This window comes from Chrysochloris asiatica, unplaced genomic scaffold (genome assembly GCF_000296735.1).
Source record: "Chrysochloris asiatica unplaced genomic scaffold, ChrAsi1.0 scaffold00052, whole genome shotgun sequence".
Classification (NCBI taxonomy): Eukaryota; Metazoa; Chordata; class Mammalia; order Afrosoricida; family Chrysochloridae; genus Chrysochloris; species Chrysochloris asiatica.
Window position 1 is genome coordinate 2,661,054 of NW_006408570.1, and position 25,710 is coordinate 2,686,763.

Here is a 25,710-nt window from a genome sequence, read left to right on the forward strand (position 1 = left end):
GTTTTAAATTACCCTGTAATGTAGCCGTTGGGGGTCAGAGGAAAGGCCATCAGTCCCAGCCTCAGGACACCCATCTGGCTCAGGACCCAGGAGGGCGTGGGCAGTGAGAGTATGGAGCAAGGGTAACAGACTCACGTAGGTGTCATGGTCATACACCTCCACCACGATGCTGGGCGGGTGCTCAGCAATGCTGGCAGGCTCGCCAAAGATCTCGACCTCATAGAAGATGAGCGTCTGGTCCCAGGTGGGGTTCAGGGTGTTCTTCACCACCACCGTCTTCTGACTCTGGTGCAGGAAGGAGACGATTGCGTAGGGATCTGTGGGGGGTCAGCAGCAAGGAAGGAGACAGGACACAGGAGACTGTGAGCATCGTCTGCTCAAGAGCCATCAGGCCATGAAACTGGAGCAGCGCAGTGAGACCTGTTCTCCCTTCCAGAAGCTCTCCTGGCCAATCAAGGAGACTGCTGGCAGACCACCCAGAGTCTGGGTCCCAGCAGGTTGGTGCAAGACCCGAAGACCTTCTACCCTTCAGTCTCCTTCCCAGATTGGCTGCCTGGGGTAAAGTCCACCTAAAGGAAGTGAGTGCCTACAAGGCCCACTCATTCATTAATTCATTTATCCAACAAGTATTGATTGAATACCATATGCATGCCAAGCTAGGGGCTGAGAAAACAACAGGGGCAAAATTATAACCCACACAAGCAAATATGAAATTATAATTATGATCAGTGCTTTGAAGATTAGAAAGAAGGTGCCTGCTTCCTTGAGGAATGCGATTAGGGCAGTGGATGCAATCTCACAGGCATAACTGGATCTATACTTGCACAAGCGCTCTCTGGTTGCCATGTGGCAAACAGACTGGAGCGGGCAGAGGAGGGCACAGGGAGACCAGTTAAGAGGCTACTGCAATAGTCCAGGCAGAAATGGCAGGGGCTTAGGTGGGTGTATGGCACTAGAGAGAAGCAGGTGGGCCCAAGAGATATTTAATGGTGGCTCGTGTGAAAGGTACCCAGAGGCAGCTCCCTGCTGTCCCACACCTCGTTCTCAGCCTGCCAGCCCCAGCCACATGGGCCTGGAAACTGCCCCGGAGTCCTTCCCTCTGCTTAGCCCCAGAGTCACCCCGTGTCACTAGTGCAGATTCTAGGGCCATGGTTCTCAAATGTGAATTGTGTTAGAATCACCTAGGAGACTTGCACAGAGAGCGGGACCCACCCCGCAGAGTTCCTGCTTCAGATGGTCTTAGATGGGGCCTAAAAATGTGCCCTTCAAACAAGTTCCCAAGTGGTGCTGGTACCGCCAGTCCAGGGACCACACTCTGAAAACACTTCAGGAGAATGCCCTATGGCAATGAGCACATGTGATCTGGAAGAGGGCTTGGATGGGAGGTTCCTCCAACTTCTCCCATTAGGATATCAGCTTGGAGGCAGGGCCCAGTCTGTTGCTGTTTGAGAAGATTCCAAGTGGCAGATGCTGAGGGCACCGGGGACAGAAAAGTCTATGGAAACAGGAGGCTGGCGGCTGGCTGCTGGATTCTAACACATGCCCTGTGTCCTTGGCACCCTGCCTCCATCTGCAGAGTCCCACAATCCAAACCCAGCAGTGTCATGTGACCTCAAGGGAGGGGCCACACAGCCTTGGAGGTAATTGTTCAGGTACAATCCTGGTAATGGGATGAGAAGACAGTTCTTTCACACAAAGGGAATGGTTGCAGGACCGGTTGCCTGGTCACAAGGAGACCAAGTGGCAAGGCAGGGTCATTGCAGAGGAGGTGGCAAGAGAAGGAGGCTGGCAAAACATGACCATAGGAGAGGAGGGAAGGTTGGGATGGGCGATGGGGAGAACTCTCAGCAGGGGATGGAGGCAGCAGGATCCAAGATTGTGGTGGTCACCCTGGGATGGGGGTAGAGGGTGCTTTGTGGATGAGCAGGAGGATCTCTGTTAGGAGGAAGGAGCTATGGGCACCCAGTGACTTGACAATGCTGGTTTGACCAGAGGCAGCCACTAGCCTGGAACCTGCCTGTCCCACAAAACACCATGGTATCAACACAGAGGACTTCCTGTCAGAAATGGGTTTTGAACCTGATTCTAGGGGTAGAAGAGGGCAAGGGAGGCCCTTGGCAGAAAAAGAAGCAGAGGAGAAATGCCCAGCACTCTCCCAAACCCCACATGGTAGGACCTCCTGGCATGGGGCTCCCCCTTCCATGCACCAGCCCTGGCAGGCCTGGCCCCAAGCCCTTTCCCTCTGCCCCTGGCAGGGCCCAGCGGCGTCTGTGCATTTAATGAAACCGTCTGGCTGTGATACCATCAGCTCCAAGCTCGGCAGAGAACCTCTCCCAGGTTCCAGTAAGGGAAAGAGGGCGCGTTCCGATAAATAAAACCATATTAGAGAGCCGGTGAAAAAGCCCCTTTTGTTCCCGCCCCCCCTCCAGCCCCCTTGCTTCCCAACGCTTTATTTTTATAAGCGTGCGGGCCCCAGACCGACCGCGTTTACACAAAGATCACAATGGCACATTGTAACGGCTGCGCACGCAGTATTGGTGTTGGCAGCACCCCCCATGCTGGCCCCGAGCAGCCCACCTCCTTCCAGCAACCCCATCAGCTCAGGCAATGAGCTCAGCACTGGGGAGGGGGGTACTTTCAAACAAAAATCACCCAGTCGCACCGGCCCGCCCGCCCAGGGGAGGAAAAAACACACAACAAAGGCATTGTAAAGAGCAGGCCTGGAGGCCTGGGGCCGCAAACACTGGGCTTCTGTGTGCTGGGCTAGGTCTCTCCGACAGAGCCCAGCACCTCAAAAAAAAAAAAAAAAGAAAGAAAGAAAGAAAAGTGGGTGGGGGCGGGGAGTTGGTGTTGCTGAAGCAAGGTGGTCAGAGAGAAGCACAGATGCATCCCTCTTTCAGAAAAGCAAAAGATGCCGTTGATGAGAGGGAGCGGCACAGATTCCTCAAGAACAGTGGAGGGGCGATGAGGGGCTATGTTTCCACATCCTCCCTGACCTAGCCACACCCCACCCTGGAAAGAGGTAGCACCTGCCCTCAGAGCTCACACACCATGCCACAGAAAGCACCCTCCCCCTCTTGGATTACCCCAAGCTGAGGGAGAAGCGAGTTTGAGAATGCAGACCACCGTAGGGACACTCCAGCCAGGATTGCACAGAATTCTATTGGACTCCACCACCAGGAAAGCAAAGACCGGTCACCAGGCCCCCAGCGGTTGAGTTCTTTGCTGGACCCAGAGCCCTATAACTGAAGCATTTGAGCTGAGCCCTGCTCCCCAGACCATACCCTTCCCAGAGTGCCAGGGAGCACCGTTATAATTACGGCACACTCTGCCTATTAAGAATACCCCACAGGGAAGAGCAGACAGTGTCACTCCCAACTTTGCCCCAAGAAGATCAAGTCACCAGCCCAAGTTTGAGTGTGGCCAGGACTAGACTCTTTCAACCTTGCCACACTCCTAGGAAAAGGGCCCTTAACCAAAGTAATGTAACTAGAACTATAACACGGCTATATTTTTTCATATAAAATTAAAGAAAATTATTTCAAATTATAAAAGCCAGTGTTGGCAACTACTTGATGAAATATATACTGCTCCTTATTGCTGGAAACAATTCAGCAAACCTTCAGGAAAGCAATTGGGCAATATGCCCCAAAAAACATAAAAATGTTTATACCCTTTTCCCTATATTCCTGGAAATCATCCAAATTAACCACAAAACTGTATGTATAAAGATGTTCACTAAAGCATTGTTTATATTGCAGTATCCACTCAATATACTCATACAGTTATTGACTGACTAGCATGTAGCAGGTAAGCACAGTACTAGGAGTATGAGGAGAAAGGAGACATAATCCAAGTTCTTAAGATTAAGACTATTGACTTGGTTGGAAACAGTAAGCAAACCACAATGATAATTCAAGGTGATTTACAAGTTAGTACTAATGTAGTAGCATAGTGGTATGAATCAGGTTGCTAACCTCAGGGTCAGCAGATTGAAACTGCTGTTCCATAGGAGAAAGATGAGGCTTTCTAGTCCCATAAAGATAACAGGGTTACAGGGTTACTATGAGTCAGAACCAACTCCACAGCACATAAACACCACCAGTAGTGTGGCTGGGAGGTATGAGCACCCAACTTAAACTTCCCTGAATTCTAAACTCATCTTGAGTCCTAACAAACTCATCTTGAGTAGGCAGCTAGCAGAGACCAAGGAAAGCCAAGAGTTCCAAGCACTCAGCATGGCACAGGCAAAGACACAAAAGACAACAGCAAGCAGTTGGTCTCCTGAGGGGAAAAGGAGCGCTCAGGGCAGTAGGACTAGACCTGGATGGAGAGGAAGGCGGGCAGATTGCAAATGCTCCTGGACTCATGCTGAGCAATTTGGACTGAGTTCTGTAAATCAGTGTTTCCCAAAATGTGTACTTCAACATGAGTTCTCTGGGGAGCTAAAGATCATTTAAACAGGTTCAACAGGCTTCTTTACTGCCGCTGCCGTCCTGAGCCTCTCGGATGCCGCTGAGCACTGTAAATCTCTCATTTTGCAGTGTTCCCGGTCTCTCTTACTCAGGAACCCTTTGTAAGTGGAGCATTTCACAAGCCTCCAATGCACTTTGGAAAACACCCCCTAAAGCTTGTCAGGTAGATGACCCAGCCAGAGCCAACCTTAACAAAAGGTTATGTTAAAAACTCTGGGAAGGCCATGAACATGGTCCAGACACACGACGCCCAGTGAGCAAGAATTTTCCAGCACCACCCAGGACAAGAGTCTGGGCCTGGCCAGGAAACTGAAGCACTTGTCACCACAGCAGTGGTCCCAGCCTTGGGCAACTGTGGTTCCTCAGAGCTCACTGTGGTCTGTCCTGGCAAGACTTCTCAGGACCACCCAACTGGCACACAGCTTTGTCCTCCCATGAGTCAGGAGGTCAGCAAAAAGGGCAAAGGACTTCTGATCTCTCTCAAGATATCCTTCACCTACCAACCATAAAAGTATAGCTTAGCATCTGGTCTACTAGCCATCTGTCATTTACTTGGTCAGCCAAGTCAAGACCAGCAAGCCCTCTGAGACTCTCAGTGGAGCTTTTGGACCCCCAAGCTGAGGATCATCCATCCTCAGAATATGGTGACCTCACACCAGTGCTGTTACGGCAGCTGTATAAGCAATGCTATCTTACAGCTCCTTCAAGGCACAACAATTCTCAGTGGGAGAAGGTGGCAAAGCAGAATATTGTAGCAAAGCAAACAGCCCCCCTCTCAAGTTCCCTTTAAGAAATAGTAATGTATATATATATAGCAAAGGGCAACTCAGCTGAGACAGCTGTTCAGGAAGTGATATGCCCCAGTCAGTACAGACTGAAGCGGTGAGCATGAAGGAACTGAGTGTGGTTTTGAGGGCCTATGATCTCTACATCCTCTAGAGTCATATCTATTAAGTCTAAAGTAAACACATGTTGCCCTCAATACACAGGATATACAGGATGGGCAACTTGGACACTGGCTACCCAAAATGGAGGTGGGAACTACAAAAACAAAAAGTGACTGGCTTACAAGCTTTCAAGAGGGAGCCTAAATCCAGAGGGCACGGAGGAAGGTTGAATCTCCACTGAGTAGTATCCAATCTGTCTGGGTGGGACTGATGAAAGGAGATATGGATAGCACTCATGTGGTACAATAGTGAATAATTACTATCAGGACTGACTGTGAGGGTTGGGAATGTAAAGGTAGACATTTTGTAGCTAAAGGAGGGGAGTTGACTTTGCAGTCCAGGAGCAGAGTTCCCTGGGACCATCAAGGGAGAAGAGCAGAGAGCGGGACCCTACCCAGAGAAGAAGTGATGCCAGAGACGGAGGCAGAGATGATGACCTGGAGAGATGGAGCAGCTGGGAACTCTAGAACCAGAGAGGGAGAAGGGCTGTGTGCTGACAACCAGGGGGCAGGTTTGCGGGTGTACCATTTGGTTGGTTGATGATACATGGAGGGGATTGTAACGATGGCAATGTAATGATATATGATAGGATGAATGTAAAGCTAATGTTCTCCCATGTAAACTATCACATAATTCACAAGAAAACATTAAAAAAAAAAAAAAAAAAAAAGTACACACATGTTCAAAAAGCAACTCAGTCCCAATATCAAACCTAAGTCATTTAAATTAAGCATCATTTCATATTTTTATACCTAATTGTTACCTGGGAACACACACACTGATAAACATACAATCACATATCTACACATACCTTCCCACCGGTCCAAAGAAGTGAAGTTAGCCATACAATCAAATCCTACCCAAAAAGCAACCCTTAGGCTGCCAAGATAGCAATACCTCCACCAAGAGCTTGCACACATCCCCTATACTGAGTTCAATATGACTCAACAAGTATTTCCTAGGCAATTCCTGAGTATTCCCCAAAACCCTCATGAGGGATTTTCTGGGCAGATGGGAGAAGGCCCCAGCCTCCCAAGGCAGCTTCAAGACACACCATACAGGAGATGAGCAGAGAGCACACCCAGAGCTGTGTAGGACCAAGGCCAGAACAGAGAGCATTTCGGGGCTCCAGCTCAGAACACCGCAGGTTGGAGTCACAAGAACACTTCCTGAGGAGGGCCCTCTATGTCCCAGACACCCTGACTGGCAGGCTGGAAGGTGCTACCAGCGACAGACGCTGGGCTAGACCCTCCCCTGGCCCTAGACATTCCGGATTCACACTTGAGTTTCCTCAGAGAAACACCAGCCAGTGGCCGTGCACAGCCTCCAGCCGCCAGCCACCCCAAGGTCAGTTCCAGGGGAGGAATTGCTTTGGTTTAAGGTTTGGGAGTGAAAATAAACACTCTGGGTTTTATAGGTTCACCCGTGTTGGCTGCTGTTTTCCTTTCCAGCAGCTGCTCAATCGGGCCTTTCATTCAGAAACCAGTGGCCTCTGAGGAAGCCCTGGGCAGTGCCCTCAAAGCTCAAGGGATGTTTATTCGGGGGAGGGGCTAGGCCCAGGATGGAAAGTGTGACATCTCCCCAGGCCAGTGCCAGGCTGACCCTGTCGCTGCAGTCCCCAGGGGTGAGGGCCGGCTCCTCAAGCTGGCTCCTTAGATGAGTTCCCTCCCTGCAGGGTCCTGGGCCGGCCCAGCCCACAGAGGCCAAGGGGCTTCCCACATGGGCTTCTGCTTCACCACCCACACTGCACAAACTTGTGTCTGCACCCTCACCCATCACACCCTCCCTGGAAGGGAGAGGAAGCGAGACTATGAATTCATTATTTCTTTTCTGCTTTCAGGGTAAGTTCTAGTTGTCAGAAAGCATCCTGGCAGCATTTCCCAGCAAATTGTAGATGTAGATATCTGCTCCAGCCTACCAATCCCTGGGCACTGGTTTGAATGAGCTTTACAGAGGGCTTTCTCAGGACCCTAGCCCTAATGCTCAACAATCACTCCATCCACCAGGTGCCTGGCTGCACAGGTCCCTGAGACAGAGGTAGTAAAGAATTTGGGGCAGCCACAGTACTGGGAAAGAGGAAACAGAGGTGTCATCCCTCATGGGGGTGAGGAGCTGATTAAGAAGAAAGCTGGGAAAATGGCTGTAACATGAGTGGCCAGTCTGAGAACAGAGGGTCATTCTCAAAAACTGATTCAATTCTACTCACCAAAGGAGCAAACTTGTGGAGAGTGATAGCCTTGGCTTCAGCTACCAGCTTGGCCATGTGTCAATTATTTTAACTCAAGCAATTTAGTTAGCCTGAGTCTCAGTTTATTCATCTGCAAAATGGAAATATTGAATACCTACCTACTTCACCTTGTGATTGCAGGAACTGCATGATGTCAGTAAAGTGCCTAACACAATAAAAATGAGTTCTTTAGAGATCAAGTGCTGCAGGTTCAAAGGTCAAACAAGGCCCTTTCTTGAAGGAGGATACAGTGAAACTGGGAGAGATGAGTCATAGATAGACTGAAACAGACTCTGCAGTGGATCAAGAGAAGGCCAGGAGAGGAACAAGACAGGCAGAAGAGAAGGAAAGACCAGTAACTAAGGAAGACCTGAGGAAGGAGCAACCAGCGTGATTAAAAAAAGAGTTAGGGGTAATATGGGCTGTGTCTTGAAGAATGAGTAGGAGTTGGCTGGATTAAAAATTGGAAGGGAATGCATCCTAGGCAAAGTGAACACTGAATGCAAAAGCCAGGTAGGTCTATGGAAGAACTGGGCAGGTGAGGACGATAACTGGGCCAGAAATGCAGACAGAGGAGAATGAGAAGAAAGATGAAGCAGGTGAGTTGCTCGGGGATTTCATCATGAGTTCCAGAGGAGCTTGACTGTAATGCTGAAGAGTTGGAAATCTGTCAATGTCTACATTTGAATAAGAGAAGTGTCACATAGCCAGATCTGTCAAAAGCAGTGTGGAAGGTGGCAGGGAAGCCAGGAAATAGCCAGAGTAGTCCACATAAAAAGGGACAAGGTCAGTGGAAGTTGACAGCAAGAGGAGGACACGTATCTGAGAGAGCATTGGGAGCCAGAATCAAAGCAGTAAAAGCAGAAAAGTCAGGGTCTGGGTGGCAGGGTCTCAAGGTGCTTGGTTAGGACAAAATGAACCAAGATGCCTCTGAGGAAGGTACCCAGTGGACAGAAGGGAGATGGCTAAACATGGCTAGACATGGATCAGGAGTGGGGGTAGCTGAGGGTCTGGAAGTTGCCCACACATGAGTGGTCACTGGATCTAGGGGAGAGGAGGATCCCAGTACATAAAGAAGAGAACACCGACAGGATTCCTGGGACCAGGCGTCTGAGGGAGTGTGGTAGTTAAAGTTGTTTGTCAACTTGGCTGAGTCATAAGTCTCAGGAGTTTGGCTATTATGCAATGATGCAGTCATTCCCCACAAAGAGCTCTGATATAATGGGATCATTTCCCATGATGCGATCTGCTGTGAACAACCAATCAGTTGAATGGGAGTTTCCTCTGGGGTGTGGCCTGCATCCAGTATCTATGGACATTCTGGTAAAACTTTGTGTCTTTTGTTCGATTTGAATCCTGCATCTGACTCATCATCATTTGACCTCTAGTTCTTCAGACTTGAACCAGCAGCCTGTCAATTTTGGGTTTCATTAACTTCTGCAGCCTGCGAGCTAGTAACCTGCCATTTTACCTGCTTATCAGCCCCTGAAACTATATGAGTCAGGAAAAGTCCCCAGTCTGATGTCTGACCCATAATCTTGGGTCTTGCCAGCCTCTATAACTACATGAACCAGCTCCTTGAGATAAATATTCCTATATTTATATATACAGATACAACCTTCACTGGTTTTGATTCTCTAGAGAACCCAGCCTAAGACAAGGAGCAAAGAGGCTGCTGGGTAGGGGAGAGAGAGAAAAGGAAACTAGAGAAGACACAGGAGGGAGTAGTTTCCTGGGTGCCAAGGCCACAAGAAACTTTCAGGAAAATCAGTCAGCAAGGCCAAACCCTGCAGAGGAGTCAAAAAGATCACAGACAAGAGGCTGCTACTTAACAATCAGGAGGCTCCAAGAACCAGCAATATCAGCTTCCTCCACACACCCAGCCAGCAGAGTATCCCACCCACAAAGGAGACACTTCAGACTGTGGTCCCTGCTCTCTGAAGGCCTGGCTCTTAATCTCCAACTCTGAGCCCACAGCCCCAGGATCTCCTCCTTTACCCCTACCTACCAGAAAAAGAGTCCTTGTCCATCGCGGGCAGGTCCCGGGCCTGGTACATGTAGCAGCGTAGATGATAGCGGTTCCCATCTTCACAAAGGGATAAACAAAGATGCTAGTATGAGGGGCTGGCATGGATAAGAGGTAGGACAGGGAAGGACAGATCTTCTCACGGGATCAGGCAAACACACCACAGCTCAAAGAGATGTGCCACTGGGCGAAAGGACACAGAGGAGATGGAAGGCGAAAGGAGGAGAGAGGTCACAGAGATGGTGGGGCAGCCAGAATGCACAGGGCTTTGAGTGCCCAAATTCAAGTAAAAGATGACACACACAGATATACACCATACACAGAGATGTATCCATAAACACAGATGCACACAGTGACACAGAACAGTACACACAAACGCACCACACATACACAGATGTGCACATACAGAACTGCATGTGCCCACATAAACCCAAAGACACAGACACACACCACAATACACAGGTGCATATACACACTGCAGAAACCACTGACACACAGACTCAGTTACCCACGGCCCCCACATGACCATATAACCCACACCAACAGAAAAGTAGGCTTACACACCCACCCACCCCCAAACATCACTTACAGTCAAAGATGCAGGAAATTGTGGGTCTATTGACACCAAAGCTCAAGGTAGAGACGGACATGGAATCTTCACTCCTGTCATCCACCACACCACCCTGGAGACAAAAAGCTGGTCACGGCAAAGTCAGGGGTTAGGGAAAGAGGAAAAGGCTGGCCCAGAGCACTACGTTCCAGGGACCTGGAAACCTCTAGACAATGTCCCCAACTTTGGTAAGCTGGACTGTCAGGGTTCTAGTTTCATTCTGTGGGTGCTCATCCTCTCCTAAAGCATCCTCAATTTCAAATCACCAAAGGACTGTGGTAAATTCTTCTTCCTCTCTCATAAACAGAATTTTCAATTGTTCCAGTCAAAGAGATTAAAAGACAGAAGGGCTCTAAGGGGCTCTGCAGTGGGGAATCAAATGGAGACCTGCCAATTAGGGATGAGTTAACTGGAGGACTTAGTCTAGCATTCTCTGGGGCCTACCTCTCTTCATCTCTGTACATCTGGGGACAGTGCTGGTACAGACACAGGCATTGAATGGGGTCCATATCTGGGGTGGAGGGTACTCCTCTGTATCCCCCCACCTCACTAGTTCCCACTTCACTGAGGGTGAGGACAGCTCAGGTTAGACCCAGGGACACTGTGTCTAAAGATAAAGTCAACCCATCAGGTATCCTTAGAAGCGCTGGGTTCACATTTGATGTGACCAAGACCAGACAACTTCCCTGAGCCAGACACCCACCCTCCCCCACCACCACCTCTGCCACATGGTAGCTCCTCAACATGGTCCTGTATCATCTGGGGGCTCAGGGACCCAATAGCAACCAAGACTTCTCTCAAGGGCAGGAAATGTGGTGCCACACCCCAGCCTAGCCTCCCAGCCTTGGCTTTCAACATCTTATCCACTCCCCTCCCCTGCATGGAGCCCAATCCAGGCCCACATTGGGAACCTGGTGGCACTGCCCAGAGGTCCATGCTGTCTCCTCTCCCTGCAGCCCAAGGTCCTCTCCCTCCTTGTCCTCTTCCCAGACTGTCATCTGTTCCATTTCAGAGGCAGTAGCTTAAGCAGCAAGGTGGCCTGTGATCCATTTCCTGGCCCAATCCCTCTCTCCAATCCACCCTTGAAAGAAAGCCCTTGTCTCATCCCCAGATGCCTGTTCATTCTGCTCAGACCCACTCAAAAGTGTCCAGTTCCCAGAGACATTTCTGCTGGGCTGCCCTGACTTCACTCCAGCTGCAGACGTTTGTCTGGGAATCTTGACATCTCCCCACACCCCCAATAATGATAAAGTTCCCCAGTGCTCCATATATAAGACTCCATGTCCCTCCTCTGCAGAGTCTCAGACCCCACATCCAAAAAGCCTCTCAGGATACTTGTTCTTCCACTTCCATCCAGTCCACACCCCAAAGCCAAACCACCTCCATTACTCATAGTCAACTCTTCTTCACTCCGGTGCCTGACTTTTCATTGACCCTTGCTAGCTGAAGGCTCAACTCCAGCCTCTTAGTCAGACCCCTAGTGGTAGTCCCATCTTCCCAATCCAACACCAGGGATTATCTCCTCTAGCCATTCCAATTGCAAGCTCAAGCCAAGTGTTCTTACCCACCCCACTCCTTCACTCGTCAGGTCATCCAAGGACACTGAGGTGAAACTTACCCTGGCCACTCTGAAGTCAACAAAGAAATGCATCCTTGGAGAGAGACAGAGCCGCTGTGGGCTCTAAGCCCATGGACTGAGTAAGGTTGTGTGCCTGTGGACAGGAGGCTGGCTTGCAGAATGTGCCTTTTGGACATTTAAATGAATTTTTTTGCTTTGTAAGTATACATCAAATATTTTTGTTTGTTCATTTGTGAAATAGAAGATGTAAAAGAGAAGGCACAGGGAAGAAGCAGGCTAGCTGTTGTTGCAGAGAGGGGGACTATAATCATTGAGATGAAACAAGGTGTATAGTTCATTGAATGTAAAGCTGATGATCTTGTCCGTAAACCTTGAAACTCAATTCACGATAAAAAGTTGAAAAAGAGAGAGAGAAAAAGAAGTGCATCCTAAAGGTGGTTGTTGTTAGGTGCCATAAAGTCAAATTTCGACCCATGATGGCCCTGTGTGACAGAGTACAACTGCTCCGTAGGGTTTTTGTTTTGCTTCTATAGGTATGTACCATTTTATTACATAGAGTCTCACAAACATGAAAACAGCATCTGAAAAAGGGAACTAGACTATCGATCTCCATCTGCAGAACTAGGGGAGGATGGAGGACAGGCAGTGAGATCTTGGATCATTTGGGGCCAGGCTGCAACAGTAGGAAGGATGAGAAAAGAACCTATGTAGAATGAGCTGATGTTACTTTAAAGAGACTGAAAAATACAAGGGATCCCTGAAGGCCTGTCCCCTCATCACCACCACCCCGGTCCTAGAATGCTCAAAACAACTGTACCTTTCCAAAGCTACCAACCAGGTACTCTGCATTTCAAGATTTTGTCCTGTGACTGCTTAAAAGCATCCCTGATGATCATGACAAATTGTGACTGTCACACTGTAAAGGTAGAAGTTTTATAACAAAAAGGGGGGGAGTAGTTAATCTTACATTCCAGAAACACAGAACACTAGGATCATCAAGGGAGAAAAGCATAAGTGGAATGTGGGACCCTATCCAGAGAAGCAGTGACACCAGAGATGGATGCAGAGATGATAACATGGGAGAGAGAGCAGCTGAGGACTCTAGACTCATGAAGAGAAAGGCTATGTGCTGGAGAGCAGGAGGGAGGCTTGCAGAATGTGCCCTTTGCTTGTTTAAATGATTATATATTCCTGAGTGTTTCTGTGTACATCCCAAGGGGGGTGGGGGAGAGGGGACTAGAAGCAAATACTGTTGAATGGAAAGGACTGTAATCATTGCAATGAAACAATTAATGTAAAACCGATGTTCTACCATGTAAACTATCCCTCCATTCACAATTTTTAAAAAAGTATCCCTTATGGCTCAAACCAAACAGCTGCTAAAAGAGTTCACCTAATAGAACTGAGGCCTACAGATAATGATATTTCATATATTTTTCTATAAATACACAGAGAAATTTAAAAAAAGAGAAACTCTGAGGGGTTGAGGAGAAATGCCGGAAACTTGGCAAGAAGCCAGAGCTGGAACAGTCTACTCAGGCCAAGATGACCTCCTCCTTGACCTCTATGGCTTCAGGCTTCTTTCTCCTCCTTGGTTTTCTCTTCTTCTGTGACTTCTGGGCCTTTCTGTTTTTCATCCTCTATTTTGTCTCTCTTGGCTTTTTTGAGGTTGGAAAAGTTCTTGCGGTCACCCTCTCCCTCCTCACCAGAGTCGGAGAACTCTTCTTCACCAGAAATTTGTTTGTCAGAGGACTAGATTCATTAGAGTCCTCTTAATCCTCTGGAATGGAATCCTCAGGAACCGCCTGCATTTGGACCCCAGGTGCATGAGGCAACAGTCTCCGGTTTTCAAACAGTCTCTGTTTGATCTTCTTCAAATACTCGTTAGTGATCATATTGGAATGACTCATGAGAAGCTTGAAATCTGGTCCAAGTATTCAAAGTAGTCATTGTATGAAGCTCATTAGGGATATCTGTGCTCAGGGCCACAGCTGTTTCATATGCTCAGGACTGAGAGCAACTTTACGAATGGTGTAACCACCTCCTTCCAGCATCAGCATTAGCAGGTTAAAAAAGGTCCTCACTTGCCTTTTGATAGTCAGATTGAAACAACCTAATCTATCCCCAGGTAGGTAGTCAGAACCACAGTGCAAGGCAACTAAACTAAACTGGAACATCTCCATTACTTTGAATATTGTTTTTGTTGTTAAGTACCGTGGAGTCAGTTCCAACTCATAGAGACCCTGTACAAGGTTTCCAAGGCTGTAAATCTTTATGGGAGTAGAAAGCCTCATCTTTCTCCTGCGGAACCACTCGTAGTTTCGAACTGCTGACCTTGCAGTTGGCAGCCCGACTCGTAACCACTACGCAACTTTCAATATTACCAGCCTGAAAATGGCCCCATAGGATTCATCATCAACCCCATCTCACCAATCCCATAAGTCTCCTGTTGCTGGGAAGTACTCTTCATACTTATCTAAAGATACAGTCATGACCTTGTCTATGTTATCAAAGGCCTCTTCCATGCCTTTTGAGTTTCAATGTCAAAATACAGCATCCACTGGTGATACTTCAGCAGTTCCTGGATGGTAAAGGCAGTATCATTGATGTAACAGAAACCGAATGCTTTGGACTTCTTTGCATGGTGCAGGTCCCCAAGCCCAATTCACAGTGATATCTGACTGCTGCTTATTAAGCTTCACAGCACTTGCCACAGAGCTGCCAGTAAACAGCTGACAGAACTCAAACAGGGCATCAAATACCAGACAGTCTTCACCAATGTTGAATCTCTGCATCTGTTTGCTATACTCGGACATGTTATCTGGGCAAATGGAGTACAAGAATTTAATGTAGTCATCGCTGTGGTGCTTAGTCATCTCCTCAGCATTAGCACTGCAAGGCTATTGACATAGTTCCAGCTTTCAGGAGAGATCATAGTTGAGCAGCAAATTGTGAGTCGTGAGAATTCGGTAGTGCTTTATTGGGTGACCTCATCCATAACTGTAATTTCCAATATTCGCGTCATAGTAAGAACAGATTTTCTTCCTAGGAATCAGTCTGCACCATTTTGCTCATGTCTCATCCCTCACATGAGTGGGTCCCTCTGCCCTCCCGCCTCTGACTCTGCTCAGCAGCCGACCCAGGGGTTTTTTTAGGCTGTAATAGTTATGGGAACAGATCGCCAGGAAGTCACAAGGTGAGTTTGAACAGTCAACCTTTCAGTTTGCAGCCAAGCCACTAGGGTTCCTGCTCCATTCCTGCAAAAGGCCCTCAAAGCACACACTCAGGAAAGAAATGTACATCTGCTCTCCCAGAAGAGACTCCCCAAAGTCCTGCAACAACTCTGCAGGCTCTGACTCCTAGCACAGGGCAGTCCTGACAGGAATGACTGTCACCCCTTGACACAAAAATCAAACATGGGCCTTAGAGGCAGACTGCTTGGTCTCCAACTCAGACCCCATCATTTATTGGCTGTGTGACTTGGGGCAAGTTTCTTAGCCTCTCTTGATCTATCTCTTTGTAAATTTGGGATAATTATACCACGTACCTTAGAGTCCAGGTGTGGCACTGTGGGTTAATGCGCCAGACTGCAAAGCCATTTGAACTGCAACAGCTGCTCCTGAGAAACCCTATACAGGGTCACTATGAGTCAAAATGAGTCAACAGCACTTAACAACAATATACAGTACCTATCTCAGAGTTGTGATGGTTAAAGGAAATGAAGCACATTGCCTGGCACATTTAAACACTAAATAAAAGTTAATTATTCATGATCTTCCACCACTCATCTCTCAGTTTGTCATATTATGGTGGCTTGCATTCTATGATGCGGTAAAAACATGTCACTAGTATTTCAAATACCAGAAGGGCTACCCATAGTGAATAGGGTTCAGCAGCACTTCCTGACAAAAACAGACTAGGCAGAAAGACCTTGTGACCTACTTCCAAAAACTGGTCATTGAAAGCCTTATAGATCACAACAGAACACTGTCTTGATTCGGACACGTCAGTAGGAGGGGTTCAAGAGATGGAGGGCATCCTATCCTGTTTGATGAAGTCGAGAGTCTAAGTGAGATGGATGGGCACAGCAGCAGCAACAAGGATACAGAGGATCACAGAACCGGGCAACGTTTTGTTTTGCTGTATATGGTGGTGGTTATGTGCCGTGGAGTTGGTTTCAACTCATAGCGACCCTGTACAGGGTTTCCGAGGCTGTAAATCTTTACGGAAGCAGAAAGCCTCATCTTTCTCCCACAGAACAGCTGGTAGTTTCCAACTGTTGACCTAAGCGGTTCACAGCCTGATTCGTAACCACTACATTATTGCTATATATGAAGGAACTTCAAAAAAGTTTGTAGACCAATAGAATGAAAAGATTATACTTTTTGAAGACCCTTTGTATAAATTTGCCTTGAATCAGAATTGACTTGGTGGCAGCTATCTATCTGAGGAGCCCTGGTGATTTAGTGTTTGGCTGCTGACTGGAGATCGCTGCTCCATACCCACCAGCTACTGTGCAAGGGAGAGAGACGGGCAATCTGAGTCCCTAAAGATGTACAGAAAACCCTATAGAGCAGTTCTACCCTGGTCTAGGAGTCAGAAACACCAGCAGTGGGTTGGAGTTTGTTATCTATCTCCAACAAGCGGGGAGAGAGGCTCATTAATGATGACGTTAACAATAGTATTGGAGGGTGGGACTCATACCATTTTTATTCAAAATCGTTCCAGAAAGCTGGAGAAGTTGCACATTAAGGAGCCACAATCCTGGGCAAAATCATTTTCTCACAAACACCACGTGGAACAGCAGGGTAAGGGAAGGGTGTCACACTGCAGCCAAGAAAGGACCCAAAGCCATGGTGGCCTTAAACCCTCCCTCCTGAGCAGGTATAGCATCTTGGGTCCCTGCCAGGAGAGGCACTTCGCTTGGCTTCCTACCACAGTACGCGTACCCCTACTGCTGAGGAGTCTCAGATGCTCAGCTCTCTCAGAACCTCACCTGGGAACTGAGCACCAGCAGGGAGATCCCAATAGGGACGCCAAGAAAAGCGAATCTCAGGTCCCACGCTGCAAATAAGGCTTGCTCTGCATCGGAGTGTAACAGTCCATGGCATAGCTACTGGGAGACTTCACTGTTGAGTGGTGGGGGCGGGGAGCTTCATTGGGGATGTGGTACAGGGACGCCAAAGACTCTGCGGCCCCCTTTCCTCAACCCAGCCGCACAGGCTCTCTCAGGAGTGCCTGAGGGACCTCCCTGCTTGGGTTCACTGGCAGGGCCCATCCCCACTCACCTCACACCTCTTCTAGATGGTCTCCCCTGGACACCGCCCTCCTGTCAGCACCCACCCTTTCCCCCAAACGGCCTCTGTCTGAGGCTTTGGCAGCACTTTCTGAGCCTCTGTCCAAGGGCTAGTACACTGGGGTAAAGTATCGTGGTGTGGCACTGTGAGTTAATGTACTGGACTGCAAAGTTGGTTTGAACTGCAAGATCAGCAGTTCAAGTTCATCAGCCGGTCCTCAGAAACCCTATATAGGGTTGCTATGGGTCGGAACTGACTTGACAGAACTTAACAACTACCACCACAACAGAAAGATCGGCAGTCCAAACCCACCAGGTGCTCCACAGGAGAAAGATGAAGCTGTCTGCTCCCATAAAGAGTTACAGCCTTGGAAACCCTACGTGGCACTTGTATGGTCCTAGAGGGTTGATATAATTTGCAATTGACTCAGCAGGCAGTAGGTTTGGTTTGGCTTTGGTCCAAGGACAGGGATTCCTTGGAATCTCTAGCTCTCTCTTGACCACAGCAGACCCAGGCACTAAGGATGCCTTACCACCCAGAGGAACCAGTGTGTCCCCTCCTGGGACTTCCCCTTACACTACTTGGGCCCCTCCACCTGCCCTGCCTGAGGAGAAGGGAGTTACAGTTAGCTCACACCCAGTCTGCAGCCCCTTCATTCCTCCTGCCCTCCTCCTCTTAGCCCAAGGAGATGGTGCTATGGTTGGGAAGAAACATTACTAGGAAACCAGGGGACACACACTTGAGCTGGGGTGACAAAACACCCACAAAGCTCAGTCTCTACCAGCCAGTGCCCCAGCCCCGCAATCCCAGCTGGCTAACACCTTCACCTCCTCTGCCCACTGCTCCTCACAGAACTTCCCCATCAGGCTCTTGGGGCACAGGAGATGCGGCTCTCCCTCCTGGCCTGCCCATGGCTGCTGAAGCCAGTCTTCACATCCATGCTCTCTGTTTCCCTCCACTCAAACCAGCTGGGACACTTAGGTGGTGGGGTGGGGGTGGGGGAGTGTCTTCCCCAGGCCCCTGACACATAGTCCTCGTTGTCCCATTCTCTCCCTGGCTAACGTGTGCTCAGCAGTACCATCTTATTCACCATGGGCTCCCATAGCACCCTGAATGACCACATGACTGCACCTGCCACGTGACACTGGAGACACCTGTTCACTTCTCTCAGAGCTCTGTGAGGTTCCCATTGTATACTCAGCTCTGCATGCAGCAGAACACCGCACACACAGCAGGTGTTGCATAAATAACTGGTGAATGGATGAATGAATGAATGAATGAATGAAGACCTCAGGTGAGAACAACAGCATAGTCTTCAGGAAGGGCTGGTGATCAGTCTGTGGATTAACACAGATAATCCAATGTCACACTTTCTCCACTCTGAAGTTTGTTTGGGTTTCCACATCTGTACACTGGCATAACTCATACTCGGGAATTGGTCTCAGATAAAACAATGAGACCTCATGAAAATTGGACTTAGGAGCTTCGGAAAAGCACCTGTCTCCTGTTCTTCCCTCTTACATTCCATGTGCTATTCCCACATGCAAGTCAGAAAACAGACGTTACTTTCCATGTAGACATCAAATATCACCTCCTCAGAGAGGCCTTCCCTGATTATCCTGTCAAAAGGGCCCCTCACACACTACCACATACACATTCACTCACATCCCTCCCCATAACAACTCATACACACCTATGTCCCACCCATCACATTCACACCCCCGCTCTCTACACACTCACACTCCCACATCATCACATATCCATGCCAATGTTCTTACAAACCTAACCCCATACATACCCCATCTCCTCCCACATTCACACCTTCCCACAAGGGTACTCTCTTAACCACCACCACCACCCCACCACCCCACCCCCGTATTTAGCTTCCTTTTTCTTCACAGTGCTCCTTCTCACCATATGTATCTTGTCACCTAGCCCCTGACTAGAATGTGGGTTCCATGAGGGTACTGTTCCAGCCCAGCACCTAGTACAGTGCCTGGCACAGACAGCCCTCAGCAAAAAAAAATCTACTGAGTCAGAGAGAATGAAACCTAAGGTGAATCCCCCAAGTGTCTCTCTCATCACATAATCACCTTTTTTTCAAGGGAATTGCTGGGGGGTTAAAGGAACATTCTTAAGGGTCGAGTCTGATTAAGGGAAGGATCCAGAGACAGTGATACTGGCAACAGAGGAGAAAAGAAGGTGTAAGAGATGACATAAAAGTTAAGTGTAGCCTGGTTTACTACCTTGTAAGTGAATAAACTCTACATGGTACTAGTGGTGGTGGTGTGCCATGAAGTAGGTTCTGACTCACAGCAACCCTGTACAGGGTTGCCAAGGCTGTACACCTTTATGGGAGCTGAAAGCCTCATCTTTCTCCCGTGGAATGGCTGATAGTTTCGAACTGCTGACCTTGAGATTAACAGCCCAACTTGTGACCTCTATGCTACCAGAGCTCCTTACATGGTACTAGCAGGTGTCAGAAACTATTCTAAGAGCTTACTGTGTGTGGCTGTATTTAATCCTTACAACTTGATATATCAGTCAATCTCACTGATCTTCTTCCTCTTTTTCACTGATGCTCTATCATACCAAGTATGACATCCTTCTACAAAGACTGGTCCTTCCTGATCACGTGTCCAAAGTAAGCAAGACAAAGTCTCACCATCCTGGCTTCTAAGGAGGACTCTGGCTGTACTTCCTCAAAGACAGATTTGTCTGCTCTTCTGGCAGCCCACGGTATAGTCAATATTCTCTGCCAAAGCCATGATTTAAATGCTTCAGTTCTTCTTCAGTCTTCCTTTCTCATTGTCCAGTTTTCACATGTATATGAGGCAGCTGAAAATACCATGGCTCAGGGTCAGGCACACCTAAGTACAGATACTGTCTTCATTTTAGAGGTGAGGAAACTACCACACAGAGAGACAAAGTAACTAAGGAGCAACCTGTCCATATGCAAACCCAACAATGGGGAGCAGCATGTCAGTGTATAGAATACAAAATCCAGGGGACTGCTTCCTTTTACAGACCCTGAAGTTCCGACAGAAAATAAAAGTGTCCAGATTCATCAGGGAAGGAACATACCTGGGGTTGACAGTGTGGGCTGGGGGAAGGGCAGCTGGGTGGAGTGGGGGGAAAGCCAGTTCCTGAAACTATTTCCTCATGTATGGGGCAGTGTGGAATACGGGAAATGCAGAGATTCTCAACCTCAGCACTACTGACATTCAGTGTCAAATCATTCATTGTTGTGGGGCATTGTAGGATATTTAGCAGCTTCCACGTGGCACTGCAGGATAACGCACTGGACCGCAAAGTCAGTTTGAGCTGCAAGATCAGCGACTGCTCGGAAATCCTATACAAGGTCAATATGAGTTGGAATTGACTTGATAGCATTTAACAACAACAGCATAGTCTCTACCTACTAGATCCAGCAGCACCTCCACTAGTCGTCTCTTGTTGTTGTTAAGTGCTGTTGAGTCAGTTCTGACTCATAGCAACCCACAGATGGTTTCCAAGGAGCTGCTGGTGGGTTTGAACTGCCAACCTTGTGGTTAGCAGTCCAGCACTTATCCTATAGCACCATACCATATATCTGGATAGAGCCAAATGTGCCCTGAGGGGAAAATCACTCCTGCTGAAAAGCACTAGTGAAAATAAAATAAAATGAAATTATATACCCATGCCTTTGGCAGGTGCCTGGTGTGAGAAATAAATCTCACGGTGGTCCATCTTCAGGAATAAGGAAATAAAGGTCCAGAAAGTTGCTAATTGACCGAGGTGCAGATAGTTGGTGATATAGCAACAGGAACCCATGCATCTGGGGTATGTGTAAACAGGATGAATTAGGGAAGGTGGAGGGGAACCTGTTTGAGAAGCAGAAACTTTAAAATAAGAATATAATCATTGGGTTTTGGCGGCAGCAAAGGCAGCCAGGTAGGAAAGCTTCATGGAGGAGGGATTGAAAACCCAGAGAAGCTTCAATCATGTAACAACACCAGAGCTCTGGATCTAGCATAAGGTCCTGGGCATCAGTTTCCTGCATGTGCAAGTGGAAAAATCACAATATAAAGGAAAATACTGTGATTTAGGAATCGCTCGAGACAGGACTCCCTCTGTGGTCACCCTGCCCAGGTGGAGTTCAGAAGGCAGGGCCACAGCCAGACTGGCATAGGAATCCAGCGCTAAAAGTGGTGCAGTGACATTTGCAAAAGGAGGTGAGGGAGTTGTACACATTTTTTCCTCCTCTTCCCTGTCCCGAGTTTTTTGTCCAGCCTAGACGCCTACAGGCAGGTGGGTGTGCACCCCCCAAAAAAAGTCCAGCTCTGAGCCCACAGTTTTCCCATGGTACAGAGAGAAAGAATTTGGCGACTGCTTATGACTTCGGACTCGGGGTCGCACCCCTAAAATTAACTTGTGCAGGACCCTTTACTCCGGCCTATCTAGCAAGAAAAAAGGAGGCCCGCCAGGCCTGACAGACAAACCATATGAACAATTTGGAAAACCCCAACATAAAAGGATGCAACTATCTCAAGAATTACACTGTGCACATGCAGATACCTAACTGACCTTCAAAGACAAAAATAATAGACAATCTTTCTCCCATTAACTTCTCAATATCTATTTGTGCACCTCTATGGTGGTGACTAGAGGAGGGGCCTGAGCAAGCGGACACCCCCACCCACTGCTGGAGGCTTCTACGGTGCACATGCACTGCCTGTGTAGCAAGGTGACTGCACAGTCGGCCACAGTTTTATTTTTGTTTCAAAGTGGTGGGTTTTGTCTCTGCTTTTATATTGCTTCTGCTTTTGGTCCTTTTGATCACACATTTTTCTGGGAGGTGGGAGCTTTTTCTACCTACATTACGCAAGAAGAGACAGCAATCATGGCCATAGAGCCAAGCTACAAGCATACCTCATAATATTCCACCATTGAGACAAGAGCCAACAACAGCTGCTAAACATTACATGAGAAAAGGGAAGCCAATCTCCTGATTATATCCACCAGGAGACACCCAGTAAGCTTAATAACACAACAACAAACATCCATTTAAGCATTAAAAACCCACATAACTACTGGAAATGACCAAGAACGCACAACAAAAGATCTCAAAACATGTCCAAAAACAGAAAAGAATAATGGAGACAAATGAGCTGGAGACAGACAAAGGCTCCCCAAAAGAGGAAGAGCAGGTTTTGAATTTGCCTGAGAAGGAATTCAGAAGAAGAATATGGAAACAAATTCAAATGCTCCGAAAAGGGGTGGAGGAAAACAAGGAAGAAGTCAGGAAAGTACTACAAGAGCAACCAAACAAGATTGACACAACATTGGAAACAATTCAAAAGCTGCAAAAAAGAGGTCCAGATGCTTAATAATAAAATACCAGAAATGGACAATACACTGATAGGGGAAAGGAGCAGAATAGAAGAGATGAAAGCCAGAACTAGCCAGCTGGAAGGCAAATCTCTCAATACTGCTAAGATAGAAGAGCAAGCCAAAAAAATAATTTAAAAATCTGAAGAGAATCTTAAGATTTATGCTGGAAAACATGAAGAGGAACAACTTAAGAATTATTGGCATTCCAGAACAGGAAGAATCAGAGAAGTCCACAGATGAGATAGCTGAAGAGCTTCTGGAAGAAAATTTCCCTAACATCTTGAAAGATGAGAAGATAAACATTCAAGAAGCTGAACATAATCCAAGAAGGACAGACCTCAAAAGAAAGTCATCAAGACATAAAATAATCAAGATCTCCAAAATCAAAAACAAGCAGAGAATCCTAAAAGCAACCAGGGAAAAGAGAAGTGTCACTTACAAAGGCAAGAAAATCAGATTAAGCTCAGACTTCTCAACAAACCATGCAGGCAAGAAGGAAATGGGGAGACATATATAAAACCCTAAAAGAAAAACAAACTGCCAACCAAGAATCGTCTATCCAGCAAAACTGTCAAATCAAATATGATGGCGCAATCAAAACATTCCAGAATAAACAAAATCTAAGAAATTTTGTCAAAACCAATCCAGCACTTCAAAACATCCTAAAGAGAGTTCTTTGACTGAAAACCAATAAGAACAGACAACAACCAAAGATTGACACATATGGAAACACCACCTGAAACTCAGATAATGGATATCAGAGTCCAGAACAGAACAAAACTACAACAACGAATTCAAAGAAGCTGGGAGGTCAACCGAAGATCAAAATAATATCAATGTCAAAGAAGGGATAAATGTAAAAACAGAGATCCAGGTGGTGAGGATGTCAGGTAGATTAAAGGATACATTAGATTGTCCTTAAAAGGAGAGAAAAGTTAACAGACTATAAGGTAACCCCAAAGAAAGTTAATACTTCACAACTTACCATGAAAATGTATTTCCAAGCAGAACAAGCAAACATGAAAACTAAGAAGAAACCAACAAAAAATAGCACAAAAACACAAACTCAGCACAAGAAGGCATGCAGAACAAAGGAACGAACAGCACTACCAAAAAATTAATATAATGGCAGCAATTGATTCATACCTATTGATAATTATATTGAATGCCAATGGATTGAATGCACCAGTGAAGAGACAGAGAGTGGCAGATTGGATAAGAAAACAAGACCCTTCAATATGCTGCCTGCAAGAGACACAAAGACAAAAATAGATTAAAAGTTAAAGGATGGAAAGAAATATACCAAGCTAACTGCAACAATAAACAAGCAGGAGTAGCAATTCTAATCTCTGATACAATAAATGTTAAGACAAAAACCAGTATAAGAGATAAAGAAGGACACTATCTCATAATGAAAGGGTCAATTGCAAGATGATATAAACATAATAAATATCTACGCTCCCAATGAAAAAGCACCAAGATATATGAAGCAAACTTTACTAGAATTGAAGAAATACATAAATCTATAATTATAGTGGGAGATTTTAATATGTCACTTTTGAAAAGGGACAAAACAATAAGAGAGAAACTCAACAAAGCTACAGAGGAACTAAACAGCACAATCAACCAACTTGACCTCATAGATATGTACGGAGCATTCAATCCAACAGCAAGCACAATATATTTTCTTCTCCAGTGCACCTGGAACATTCTCCAGAATTGACATGTGTTAGGTCACAAAGCAAGCCTCCATAAATTTACAAACATCAAAATACTACAGAGCATCTTTTCAGACCACAATGCTATAAAACTAGAATTCAACAACAAAAAGACTAAGGAAATAAATTTGACTACAGGGAAACTGAGCAACACCCTGCTGAAAAGCGACTGGGTAAAAGAAGAAATTAAACATGAATTCATAAAGTTCCTAGAAACAAACAAGAATGAAAACTCAACATACCAAAATCATTGGGACACAATGAAAATGGTGAGGACAATTTATTGCATTAAATGCACACATCCAAAAAGAAGACAGAAACAAACTAACACATTAACACAGCATCTCCAACAATTAAAAACTGACCAATAAAGGGAACCTACAGTCACCAAAAGAAAATAAATAATAAAGAGCAGAAATAAATGAGATGAAAAACTACAGAAAGAATCAGCAGGACAAGAAGCTGGTTTTTTGAAACGATTAATAAAATTGACAAACCACTGGCAAACCTAACAAAAGAAAAGAGGGAGAAGACATGAATAACTCACATTAGAAACCACACGGGCGATGTCACAACAGAACCAAATGAAATCAAAAGGATAATAGCAGAATATTATGAAGAGTTGTACTCCAAGAAATTTGAAAACTTGGAAGAGATGGATTCATTTTCAGAAAAACACGATGTACCAAAACCTACACAGAGTGTAAGTTGAACAGACCCATAACAAAAAAAGAAATTGATCAGGTCATCAAAAAACTCCCAACCAAAAGAAGTCCAGGCCCAGATGGCTTCACTGGTGAGTTCTACCAAACATTCAGGGAAGAGCTGTCACCAATTCACTCAAATTATTCCAGAATATAGAAGAGGATAGAAATTTTCCTAATACTTTTTATGAAGCAATCATAACCCTCATACCAAAATCAGGGAAGGACATCACTAAGAAAGAAAACTACAGACCAATATCCCTTAAAAACATAAACACAAAAATTCTCAACAAAATCCTAGCCAACAGAATCCAGCTCCACATCAAAAAAATACTACATCATGATCAAGTGGGTTTCATAAAAGGGATGCAAGGTGGTTCACGATTAGAAAAATAATCAATGTAATACACCACATATAAATAAGAAAAAGGAAAAGAACCAAATGATCATATCAATTGATACAGAAAAGGCATTTGACAAAATCCAACACTCATTCCTGATAAAAAATACTCAACAAAGTAGAAATTGAAGGGAAATTCCTCAACATAATCAAAAGCATATATACAAAATCAACAGCCTACATCACTGTCAATGTAGAGAAACTGAAAGCTTTCCCTCTGCAAATGGGAACCAGATAATGATGCCCTTTGTCACCACCTATTCAATATTGTTTTGGATGTATTAGCCAGAGCTATACGTTACGAATCGGGCAGTGAACCACACGGTCAGCAGTTCGAAACTACCAGCTGCTCCA

At 46.4% G+C, this 25,710-nt stretch overlaps 1 protein-coding gene across 14 annotated transcripts in view; it reads right to left on the reverse strand.

Annotated features, from left to right (window-relative positions):
- DYSF (dysferlin) overlaps positions 1-25,710 on the reverse strand; it is a 328,923-nt gene that overhangs the window by 126,086 nt on the left and 177,127 nt on the right. For all 14 annotated transcript variants that reach the window (XM_006862906.1, XM_006862903.1, XM_006862904.1 and 11 more), the window contains 3 exons: positions 10,265-10,358; positions 9,658-9,735; positions 136-317 (listed from right to left, as the gene is read on the reverse strand). In XM_006862906.1, coding sequence (XP_006862968.1) covers positions 136-317; positions 9,658-9,735; positions 10,265-10,358 — 354 coding nt within the window. The remainder of the gene's footprint in view (positions 1-135; positions 318-9,657; positions 9,736-10,264; positions 10,359-25,710) is intronic.